We start from the raw sequence: 12,804 nt of genomic DNA, 5'->3' as shown, positions 1-12,804 counted from the left end.
TAAACCCAACCACTGCAGTTTGGTTTTAAAACATAACCTAACTGATTTAAATTTATTGAGAAAAGTTCTATATTATCTCACCATCATAATATGGTTTCCGTAGTGAAACATCTTAAGTTATAGATAAAATGCCACTTTCCCAGAATACATTTGAAACAGTCCCTCTTGATTGTAAGTTCACAAAGAACTGGACTTTCTGGTATGTTATCCAGAACAGATGCATCAGTTGATTACATTTGTCTGAATTGTAGAAACAAAATATCATCCTTCGTAAAGGATTCTCTGAAAAGTCTATTTGGCCCATATTTATTTTACATCTTTCCAAGTCCACAGTACTATAAGATCTTTATTAGGCCAACAAAAATGTTACAAAACACAAGGAAAGCTTTTGAAATTGGTAAGACTTCATCTAGATATTGATGGGCAAAAGGGAGGGTTGCAGCCTGAAAGTTGCATTTAGTCATAGTCTCAAAATACAACATGGAAGAAGGTAGCAGGGTTTGCAGATTTATGGTTGAACCCAAACCCAGTGTGGTGAAGAAACACATAAGGTCTCTCTCTCACACACACACCCATTTTTGAAAATAAAAATACAGCTGATATCCATTCTTGGGTGAAACACATAGGTTTCATAGTAGGTAGAAAAATAAGGACAGGTCGCATACCTGTAACGGTATTTCTTTGAGTGGTCATCTGCGAATACATACAAATGGGTTTTACTGCGCCTGCATAGTACTGTCGGAAACTTCTGGAATCACCTCCCCCTGCACCTTACCCTGTGCTATCGCTGAGGTCAAACGGGACTCCCGATTCTTCCTTGCTTGGGACGTCATGGATTTGCAGAGCTGACAAGCCTTCATGTCGTGGTCCTTCCCCAAGCAGAGCAAACAAGACGAGTGCGGGTCCTGAACCGGGAGTTTGCCCCCGCACTTTTTGAACGGAGGCGACATCTTTCCGAATAAGCAGACGGAGTCAGACGGTCCGAGGTCGAAGTACAATGGGGAAGGTCAGCAAGAGAATGGTCAAGAACAGTCCGAAGTTGAAGTACAATGTGGGAGGTCAGCAAGAGAATGGTCAAGAACAGTCTGAAGTCTAAGTACAATGGGGGAGGTCAGCAAGAGAATGGTCAAGAACGGTCTGAAGTCAAATAGCCAGTGATTCTAACGGAGAAGAGCGATGAGCAAAGTTCCAACAGCAACTACCGTGGCGGAAAGAAGGAACTGGGGAAAGAGCGGGAAGACAGGGGCTTTATAACGGGTGGGCGGAGTTACCGCCAAAAAGTTGCCTTATGTTGCAAAGTGTACTTTGCCCAGTGATTCCAGAAATTTCCGACAGTACTGCGCAGGCGCAGTAAAACCCATTTGTATGATTCACAGAGACCACGAAGAAGAAAGAAAAGCAACCCCCTAGACTTAATTTTTACGTAACAGAAAAATCTTAAAAAGTAACAGAACTTGAATTGGAAAAGAAAAAGCAGACATCATAGTAACTTAATGCTGTACTTAAAGCACAATTTTAACCTTCTGGAAATTACATAAATTAGATAAATTCCAAAAACAATGGGAAATGAGGAGGTAATATGTAAACCAAGATACTTAATACTGGCATAGATCTTTCTTGTGATTCCACCCCCCCCCCCCCTTTCCATTAAGAAATTCAAATGGAACAAGAGAGATTTTTTGGAGATCACTTATATTTACTGTTGTATTACTGCTGAGAAGACAGTTCAAAAATCAAGCCCCTGATAATCTTCTCATATGAAGCCCTGCCAAAGTCAGAATTCCTGTACACCTTTGGCACATCTTTGCTGCAGTTGCCCTTGCAAATCTGAATTGAATACTCATTTCCACAGATGTGCAGATAACTATGCAGTCAGTATATATCTGATTTGTCCTATAATGTGAATATATCATGTCCTTCCAATAAAGTAGAATCTTTACTTGCGTTCATCTAATATACTGCTTGAATGCCACGCTCATCCTGCCCCAGTATAAGCAATTGTTTGCTTGGCATGGTTAAGCTACAATGATGGTAATATACAGCACAAATTATAAACATAAAGACTTTATTGAATGCTGCTCAATCCCTCAATCTTTCAATACAAAACCATTTCCCACACATTTGCAATAGAGACTGGAATGGTATTCTGATAGAAAGATCTGCAAAAAACGCTCGACCTGATCAAATAAAAAACAGACAAAACTTTTAGCGCCAACTTTTGCCATGTTAAGTACAGTGTATTTTCATTAAAACAAGGAACTGTATTTTTGCAAGGATGTATTGATACCTGAATAAAATTGGACAACCCAAGCTTTCAAAGAACAGTTAGATTATCTCACCAAGTGCAGTACAAAGCAAAAACTGCCAGGCTTAACACAAATTCTTGATAAGTTCCAGTCCTGTTACAGAACTGCAAACAGATCATATGTGGGCAGCAAGGCAAGCCTTGAGCCAAAGCTGATGATTCCCAATATTTATGTTGAGCTCACCTTTCTCTTTCTCTCTTTTAAGCTTTTCACTTATTTAACCATAAACCCTATACATTGCTCAAAGGGAACATTTGTTAATGTTCCTACAGCTGTTCTTGCTGCCATTTGCACACTGAGGGATGAACTGCAGAAAGGAGCCTTTTGCTGAGTGTGTCCCCTACACAATGCAGAACGCTGATCTTCCAGGCTCCTGAATATCACCAGGAGCCAAGTCAAATAGAAAAGGCTCCTGAATGCAGATGTTCAGCCATCACTGTGAGTGTTTTGGGATGAGGCTGCAAGCATAGTTGATGGAGACGTGCAGAAGGGAGCAAGACCAATAGGCTCACCTCCATGACCAGCAGTAATCATTTCACAGAGAGTGAAGAATGTCAGAAGAGGGATGTACTCTCTTTGCTTTCTGAAAATTCTGTACAGCAATAACTTTAAAATCTGTAATGGGTAAATGGGAAAACATCTCATCCAGATATAGTCACAACCAACCCTATGCATGTTTACTCAGAAGCAAACCCTACTAAGTTTAATGAGGCCCACTCGCATAGTGGTAGATATAGAATTACAGCCTCAGTTTCATTTGAGAAAATACACTGAGAAGTTAGAAGTCTCTTTCAGAATCTTAGCCAAAGCTTGCAGTAATGTGAAAAGCACATGGGGAAAATGCAAATAGTTGACTTCTATGGCTATGTGCAACACAATCAAAAAAAGAAAAAAAAATTCAAGTCATAATTTTCACCACTCCCATAATTAAATCACACATATCATGGATGACAGAATCATTTCTGTGAAATGTCAGAAGTGACAATATAGCAATGATTAGAGACAAATTTACAATATGCTGTGGTAAATAATGTCACATTCAATTATTGTATTTCAGTTCAAAAAAATTCATTTACATTTTGCCAGAGGAAAAAAAATGGCCATTTCAAATATACTGATGAGGTTTCTCTTTTGCATTTTTTACATATTTAAAAAAACCCTTGTATATAAAAGGTACGCCTCAAAAAGAGAGGCTGTCACTCTCATTTGGCACTTTTTCATTTGGTGCATTGCTAATGGAGGATGTATTACTCAGTGGGTCACATAGAGCTTTCGTTAACTTTAATTCTTCCAGCTTCTTCCATAGTTCTTCACGTTCTAGTTCCTTCTTTTTCTCTCTACAAGGAAGCAAAACACTTAATTAAGCAATTCTTTGGACACCATGCACTAACCTAGTTTGATAAAGCAGGAGCAAGTTTGACAAAAGAGCAGCATTAAGAAATGCTTAATATCTTGGATATTAATGAGCTTCTGTTCTCTAATATTCAATACTGAAAATACTGGTGTACTGGTGGTCATATTCAATATGAGAAAGTTTCTTTATGCGTAAAAGAAAGAGCAATTCCAAAGATAGCATGCAAGTGAGATTGTAACTAAAGCTTTATCTGAATAACCCAAACCTGCACTTGTAGTGCTATTAAACAGAACACTCAAATATTTTCGGGGATGGGGGCAGAAGGGGTTTACTTTTATAGTGCAGAAAGCATCTTTTAGCCTTTAACTGATATCCTTGGTAACATGAGCAAACATATAGATGTGTGCCCAACTAATCTAGAAATACTAGGTGGGGGCAGGTTGCACTGCACACATAGTGGATCCTGTACTCTATTCCAGACAAATAAGCTCAGTGACAAAGATTTGAGAACATTAAGAAAGATTAGCACAGTGGACCCTTTGTATCTTCTGGATTTCGGTTCCAGGACCCCCTGTGAAGACTAAAATCTGTGGATGTTCAAATCCCATTATATACAATGGCATAGTAAAATGGTGTGCCTTATATATGACAAAATCAAGGCATGCTTTTTTGAATTATTTTTTCTGAATATTTTCATCCATGCAGAATCTATGGATACAGAGAGATGACTATGCACTGACCCCGCAAACACTAGCCATCCGGTTATTTCCAACGGAAGTGTCAAGAGTCAGAGACAGACAGAGGTAGGGAATCATAGTTTGTTTATTAAGGAGCAGAGGAAAGAGAAACATGGCTGGGAGGCAACACATCATAAGACCGTCAAGGTGCATGCTGAGTTCATAACCCTTGTTGAAGCAAACACAAGCAGAGTTTATGTACGCAGACAAGACTCCAGAAGAAGGTCTGTGAAAAATCTTAGTTGTGTAGCAAATGAATCTCAGTACAGCAAGGTTTCTCTCAAATTAGGGTTCTTTAATCTTTGTTACATAACTATTTACAAAGATTACTCAGAGTATAAGACATCCATCTTGAATACTCTCAAATAAGTTGCTTTACCAACCAACTGACCATAACAACAACCTCTGAGGCAGTTACAGTAACACCAACTGTCTAACCGACATTCTCTCTCAGAAGAAGTGACAGTTGCATCAGCCTTCCCACAATGCACTGTTTTAAAATGCACAGTCATGTAACTGCCACTAGAACTGTAATAACTTCCGCTACAGCTCCACGTAGTGGCCACATCCATGTCATTTTCTCAGACCTGTTTACAACATGGTCCTGACAAAGACTCCCTTGACTTTTGACTGCATGTAATGATCTACATGAGAGGCCGAATGGATAGACTGAGTGGTTTTAGGTGAAAAGGGAGAAAATAACCTCAAAAACAAGTGCATTCACTGTGTTTCACAGTAAGGAGAACACGGAGATCTCACTGCCTGGTTGGTAGCAATTACAAACTACCCTCTAAACTTTTGATCATGAATTCATAATAGAGTGGTCATCCCAAGTACCAGAAGATGTTGCAGTCTTCAGTTCCACCTGGTTCAGGCCCATGTACAGCCAATCTAAGGTGGACAGACCTTTCCATAGGCTTTTAGGCAACAATGAGACTGAATAGCTGACTATGTCACTATCATAGATCACCCGAATTCCAACAATTTTGTTTGCAAGATACTAATTTATTTTTACTTGTCTATTAAGTTTTTGGAATAACAAGGCCTTTCTTTGGATCTTGACTAATCTGAGGAAAATGCTTACTTTGTTCAGGCAAAGCAAAATGGAGGGAAGTAAAGGACAATAAAGGAAGAGGCAAGAAAAGGAAGGTAAATGAGCGTATTAGCCTGTAGCTGAGTTTAGCCTGAAAAAGTGGCTAAAAACCGTAATGGATGCTTCACACAGGGTAAACCCCAGGGACTACAAGGCTATAGCTTTGGGAAAAACAAAGCAGCAAGGTGGTTCAAACAAGAAAAAGCTCTGGATTCAGAAATATGTACTAATGGGGAAGTGCTGTAATAGATCATGAGGAATTGATGTAATAGATCATGAGGGCCCAAGTAAACCCCAAGCAGTACTTGAAGCTGCATGACAGGGAGCCCCATTAGTACATGAGCTCCACAATGAAGGGACAGGGACACATTAAGCATGTGAACTCAATGGCATACAATGAACTTGGTGCTAGTGAATGAAAAGGGCACGCACTTCAGAAACTCATGTAGAATCACATTAACCTAAAAACCAAAACTGAAAAGGGGCTTTACAAATATGTTAGCAAACTGGACAGATCATCTGTACGTACCAAACATAGGTTTTCCTAAATTCAGAGGTACTTCACTCCTTCCTGAACAGTTTTACAATATTAATTGTTTACCAAAACATTTCTTACTCAGGATATCCATCTGTCAGCTTACAGCCACAGACACCACACAGACTCCCAACATCTACTAAAAAGGAAGGGGCAGTGACTCACGCACTGCTCCTGGTCAAGCCCAACAGCTGCACATGAAGCATAGTTTCGAAGCTGGTAGGGTATTAGCAAATGGAAGGATGCCTCTAGGGTATGCTGGGAAGGAAGCCTGATATTGGCACAGGCCCAGTTAAACCCAGCTCAGCTGTCAGGTTTTCAATCCAGCTATCCAGTGCTCCTCCCAATGCTAATGTAGAAGATGCCTAAGAGGCACATTGTTCCCTTTAATGCTGAGAGTGTTTTTTCTTTGCAGAGGTGGGTGGGGTGGGGGTATAAATGATAGGGTCATGGCTGGAGCATCTAGCCTCCAGTCAGCTTGATTGGAGAACAGCCATCCCTTTGGGCCGAGGAAGCTGTAAATTCCTTGCACAGATAAACACTGTTTATATTAAGATTTTACACCACTTTTCTGCTGGAAATGCTATCTAAGTGACTTAGAAAATTAAAGAAGAAAAAGAAGAATCACAATCCAAATATTAAATATACAGATAAACGAGATAGATAAACTAACAGAGAACAACATGAGTGAATGTTTAAAAGAACATTCAAAGCCTCAATGGACAAAACAGTTTTTATAATATTTATAGAGTGAAAAATCAGCCCAAAATTGCATTTTAAAAATAAAATCAGGGGTTCTGTTAAGCTTTATGGGCTGCACTTTGGGATTGCCAGGGCTGTAAAAAGCTTGCATGCTGTGCTTTGCCCACTCCTGGCCTACACTATATCCACCCAGCCCTTGATAAACATGAAAGTAAAATGGGAAGATAGGATAAGAAGTAGCAAATGCTGCATTTAAAGTATTTAAAGACTTCTGAAGACTGAGCAACAAAGATTGTTGAATGAAATGGACCTGAAAGAGATATTACAGAAAGGGAGGGAGGCTTTTTGAGAAGATTCTGATTGGTTTGTTTAGAGCCACAGAGACTATAAAGAACACATTAACAGTTCTCCCATAATATCAACATCAGAATTCAGAGGGTGCTTTCACGTACATTCTCTTCAATCAATATGAAAATAAGGTAAATACCTTTGTCTTTCTGCTTTATAGGAGCTTGTGAGTTCATCAAACAATTTTCCATTCATCTCCATAAGTGTTTTCAGCACATTATATACTAATGCTACAATGGTCCTAGAAAAAAAGGGAAAGTACCATACTTTAAATTAAGGGACAACTGTTCCATACCAAATCTGTTTTTACTGTCTGGCTTTTATTTTCATAAAGTGGAAACAGCAATGCAGTTTGAATGAGCTTCAAAACATGTGCTTCTTCTTGAAGACATAGAATTTGAGGACTTTTAACTTGTGCATGGCTTTTTTTTATTAATAAGGCTTTAAAGCAATAGGGTGCCCCCATGAAATTTAAATGAACCAGTGTTTACTATTGTAACAATAAGTAGAAATTAGTAGAAATGAAAGACAGGTGTCGAAACAACATCAAAATAAGGAAATTTTATTTACAAATTGAGGAAATAAGGTGCTGCTTAGGTCTAATGCAAATTTCAAATGCCAAGAAATTGGCATATTCATATTGGCCTGTATCTTAAAACACAAGTCTACTTAAAACTATAAAGAATCATGACAATCAGCGTTTTGCTTCCTAAACAGAGAGGTTTGTTTACAACTTTCAAATAAGAAAACTGTTAACAAAATTATCTCCCAATTATTCTGGCTGTTAGTAATATATTTTTAACCTCATTCTGTTCTCAATGTATTATTTCAAGGGGGTCCTTGGGAAAGAATAGGTAAAGAACCACTGATGTAGAACATCATTTTCATAATGGGAGAATGCCCCCCCCCCCCGCCTTCCCATTTTCTGTATTATTTTTGTCTATTGATCATGTATGATCCTAAACACCAGTATTCTTGAACACAAAGTATGTTTTCGGGATTATGAAAATTAGATGATACCCTTTAAAAAGTGGCTACTTCAGTGTTGTCTTATAATGAAGTGGATAAACTCTGCCTCTTTTCAGAATGGATATCCATCAGAATGTGTTATTTCTACAGTGACTTCTTCTGAAATCCCTGATTCACAGGAGACTCTACAAAACTGAAAATTACTTGACAACAAGCACCACCAAGCAATCATGGGCTTAGAACTTTACAAGTTACATTTCCACTGTTCATTAAATGCTGTGCCAAAACACTTCTATGAGGATATTACACTTCACCAATGGCTTGGAAATCACTACTACAGAAAAAAAATGCAGATGGTAAACTATAGAAATAATGGACCTCCCTTCCTAGAGAGGCTTGTTTGATGCTGCCAAGTTTTTAAGTTCTGACAGTCAAATCCCTTTTCATCTAAATATTAATTCAAAAACTTTGATCCATCGCTTTTTAGGAGATCTTTGAAAGTCTATCATGCCATTTCACTGTTTATACAATTATAACCTTTTATGATGAACTGGATCTCTATTATGATAGGAACTGCCTATTTGAACAAAGTTTGAATTCTTACCCTGCCCCTGGAGTCACTTTGTGTGTGGGGAGGTGGGGCTTCCTGGCAGGGCAGGGGTGGGGAGGTACGGGCTGAGCCTTGCTCCTTGCCATTGTTCTCCTCAAAGGAGAATGGGGGCACAGCAAAGAGGGAGGCTGTTCTTGCCCCCCACACTTCCTTGCTGCAGCTCTGTTCTCCTCGGGCTGACCAGGTGTCACCTGGCTGCAGCCCCCCCATCCCCCTTGTGATGCCACTGATTCTTACTAAAAGATTTAAGAGAGTAAAGTGATATAATAACATATAAAGATGCTTTAGTAGACTGAATGATAAAAGAGTACATACGGATTCCAGTGTTCTTTGGAGATTTTGTATAAACTGCCAAACATAATTGGCAGGATTTTGTCTATGTTCTCTTCAATCAGGCCAAGAATGTATTCATTATTCCAAAAGTACAAAGCCCTCTCTGCAACCTGAAAAACAGATTTCAGACTATTAGGACAATGAGGTTGAGCAGTACCGGTTACGAAAGTTAAAATGCCACATTGTACCTGAAAATGCGAACTTGACACACACTTGGCTATCTGTTTAAAGAGAGGCTCCTGTATTTTTCTGAACTGTGTTGGTTCTATTACATCCAAGATTTCTTCTATTTCACCTAAAAACATAACCTGTTATAAAGAAAAAACATTTAGTCAAGAAACACACGTGACATGCTACATGAGAGCCATATAACGAAGGCTAAAAGTATTCCAGTATGACTTGTAACTTACACCATTTGCACATGTTTTGCTTAGATGTAAAACACCATTAACTTGTAAGTGGGCAAGTTAAATTAAGATACATTATTTAATCGTTGTATTGTACATGTATCTTGGCTCTTACATGATATCTCCCATCCACAGTGATGACCAAGTCCATACTCTCAGCTTCAGTAATGCTACAAGATCTGGTATTCAGAGAATGTGAGTAAGGCCCCTAATATTGCACAGTTAACAATACTGAAAACCTTTTCCCTCTCTTCCATTATATATATACATAGGGAGCAAACCAGGACAGAAATGGAAGCTCTGAGCAGACCCCTCGATCCCCAAATATCCTTCTCCAGAGGTCATTCAGCTTGAGCGAGGGAAGGGGAGAGCTGAACAGAAATGGTAGGTAGGAGTGTCTCCCAATCATTGTAATGGCTCACCATGTTGCCTGTGTACATACTAGCAACACTGGGTAGTTGAATGAAAGAAGAAAAAGAATCCTCTTGAACCCCAAAGGGATTCCTCCAAGCAGATTGTGCTGTAAATGGATTTTGCATCCTGCCTTCCTGTGGCCCTCACAGGGTTGCCTCCCCACAACTCACACATCCACATCCCCCAAAATCCCCAAAGCACATTTATTTTATTTTATTGTAAATAGGCCCCTTGTGATCTAAAAGAAACCAAAAGAAACAAGTCTGCAATATTTGCCCCTGACACTTAGGGGGGGAGGGCTGGGGGACCTTTTTTTCTCAAATTAGATGTGATTGGTTCTGCGGATATATATGGTTGGTCATCCACTGCTGAAAGGAAGACATGTGTGCTCCAGGACCTCTGCAGTTGTGAACTCTGGTTTTAAACACACAGAATGAATTATACTTTTTAATATTACAAGATAAATGACTTTCAGACCTTCTTGCTAACCTAAGAGATTACTGTATTTTCTGGCATATAAGACTACTTTTTAACCCAGGAAAATCTTCTCAAAAGTCTGGGGTCGTCTTATACACCGGGTGTCGTCTTATAGGGCAGGTGCTGAAATTTCTGAGTCGAATGGAGAATCTGCGGTTGCCGCATATGGTGGAGGGAGCTCAAAAACGGCTGTGGCCACATCCCCGCCATATGCGACGATCGCATGAAAGCAGCTACCGCTTTGATAGTCTTGGAGATAGGGAGGGCTGGCCAGGCAGGGAGAGCTGACCAATCCATGCAGGCTTTGTATACAACAAGGTTTCCTGCTAAGTACCTGCATGTCATTTGAATTAAAATTGTCATATTGAAATCAAATCTAATGTTTTTTAAATTTTTATTTGGTGTGCGTTGGAAGAGGGGTAGTTTTATACAGCGAGTATATCCCAAACTCTATATTTTAACTGGAAAAGTTGGGGGTCGTCTTATACGCCCAGTCGTCTTATACGCTGGAAAATATGGTATTTTAGATTAGGTATATAAAAATTAATCAAACTAACCTCCTTCTGGCTGCATGTTTTTGGCCAAAATTTGAGCAATCCTCTGATAACCTAGGTTGAAAAAAAATAATTTTAAAACCCAAGCCAGAGCACACCTAAAAAGAATGCAAATGGTATACATTGTAACTACAAGTCTGAATTATTACATATATGCTATGACTACACATGTCTTAAAAATTCAAAAATTCATTAGTGTATGTAGAAAAGCAATAGACAGTCAGCCCTCCTTATCCACTGATTTTTTAGCCATGGATCAATCACCCACAACTTGAAAATATTTTAAAATACAGAAATATCAAAAAGCAAATCTTGATTTTGACATCAGGATGCTATTGTATTTAATGGGACTTGAGCACCCATGGATTTTGGTATCCACAGGCAGTCCTGAAACCAAACCCCACCAAATACCAAGGGCAGACTGCACTGTATTTTTAAAATGTTTCTTATATGACCCCTTGGAATTCAACCATTCTCCCATTCCTATTTATTTAATTATATTCTAAGCAATGTGTAACAAATACATTTAAATCATACAGTCTTGATAGAACAATATAACAACTTCAGCAAACACAAACACACAAAAATCCAAAAGATTGAAACTGCAATGCAGATAAGCCAAAATAATGTCATACAGCAAGACATACCAACCATAAATAGCAAGGACTCAGATAATTAATAAAATATTAAGATGATACTGAAATATTACAAATTAAGCTATTAAAAAGCTCAAATAATTGTTTATTTCAGAAGCCATTTACACACGTTACACCTAGGACCCAGGAAGGAACATAAGAAACTGGCATAATATTTTGGTGAGGCACCTTTATTAAAGGTAGCAAAATGAACACTGAACAGGAAGATCATCTATTTTGCCTAAAGTCAATAATTAAACTGGCTAAAGGATAAGGATGGAAAGGTATTAGAAAGCACCAGTCTGTCCCATTTGTCCTCGCACTACTACCTTGGCTCAAAGACTCCCTTCTTTCCTCAAAGTTTTATCTGACTATATAGTTATTAAATTAGGAGAAGTTTGATTTTCAGGCAATGTCTGCACGCATTCCTGAAAGTCTGTACGTTAGCACAGAAACTCTTGAAAATGCTATACCAGTTCTCTTCCATTCTTCAGTTTAATCAAGGTAATTCTGTATTCACTACTGTATCACTACCTGAGCCCTTCCAATTAATACTAAACAATACCCAGAGTCAAATACTTTTCCATGCTGAAAACTATCATTCCAGAGAATTCATGGCTGTAAAATCCATTTTAGTTTTAGAAAGGCACAAACTAACAAAATTGCAGAGTAGGAACTGAAGAAATATTTCCAATTCCTACCTACATTTTTGTTAAAGTGTTCCGTTGTAAGATTGTAAAGGATTTTGCAAACCTGAACTCTTTGTAATTTCTTTTTTTTATTACAGTATTATTACAGTATCTTTAATCAAAAAATTTATAAAAAGGATAGACACATGACATACATAGCATACATAACACACTTCAATTAAACCACAAGAAAATGAAAAAAGAAACAATCCCCCATACCTATTATGCAACTTCTTTACCAGCTTGCACTCAACCACCGAACCCACAATGTGACATCCACACCCCACAATAAGACATCCCCACACACACACCCCTTTCCCATAGTGACCTCAATTAAACAATAAGACAATACAACCATACTATTATACCATTCATCTAACACTCGTTACTTCCTTGTTTGCATCTTTAGTCTTTTCATTTAGTTTTCTCTTTCTGATAGAGATTATTTATTTTTTAAAAAATCAAACCTAAGCTTATACATACTGACTTATTTCTCCTATTATATTATACCTCTTCTATACTCTAGTTACATAATACCTTTTATCCATTTTAGTGTTTAATCCTATTTCATATACACACTCTTTCTAGCTTTTGCCACTTCTAACACTCTTGATGACGCACCTATCGTGACACAACTATTG

At 38.4% G+C, this 12,804-nt stretch overlaps 1 protein-coding gene across 1 annotated transcript in view; it reads right to left on the bottom strand.

Annotated features, from left to right (window-relative positions):
* Window positions 1–1,549: 1,549 nt before the first annotated feature.
* Window positions 1,550–12,804, bottom strand: part of LOC149310592 (serine/threonine-protein phosphatase 2A 56 kDa regulatory subunit alpha isoform-like) — an 80,415-nt gene continuing 69,160 nt past the window's right edge. The window contains exons 9-13 of the mRNA XM_089529262.1: window positions 10,843–10,893; window positions 9,176–9,295; window positions 8,970–9,097; window positions 7,215–7,316; window positions 1,550–3,643 (exon numbers count right to left, since the gene is read on the bottom strand). Coding sequence (XP_089385388.1) covers window positions 3,487–3,643; window positions 7,215–7,316; window positions 8,970–9,097; window positions 9,176–9,295; window positions 10,843–10,893 — 558 coding nt within the window. The 3' untranslated portion in view covers window positions 1,550–3,486. The remainder of the gene's footprint in view (window positions 3,644–7,214; window positions 7,317–8,969; window positions 9,098–9,175; window positions 9,296–10,842; window positions 10,894–12,804) is intronic.

Source organism: Sceloporus occidentalis, unplaced genomic scaffold (genome assembly GCF_023333645.1).
Source record: "Sceloporus occidentalis isolate IW3139 unplaced genomic scaffold, rSceOcc1.0.p SCAF_6, whole genome shotgun sequence".
Classification (NCBI taxonomy): Eukaryota; Metazoa; Chordata; class Lepidosauria; order Squamata; family Phrynosomatidae; genus Sceloporus; species Sceloporus occidentalis.
This window is presented reverse-complemented; position numbering and strand designations above follow the sequence as displayed.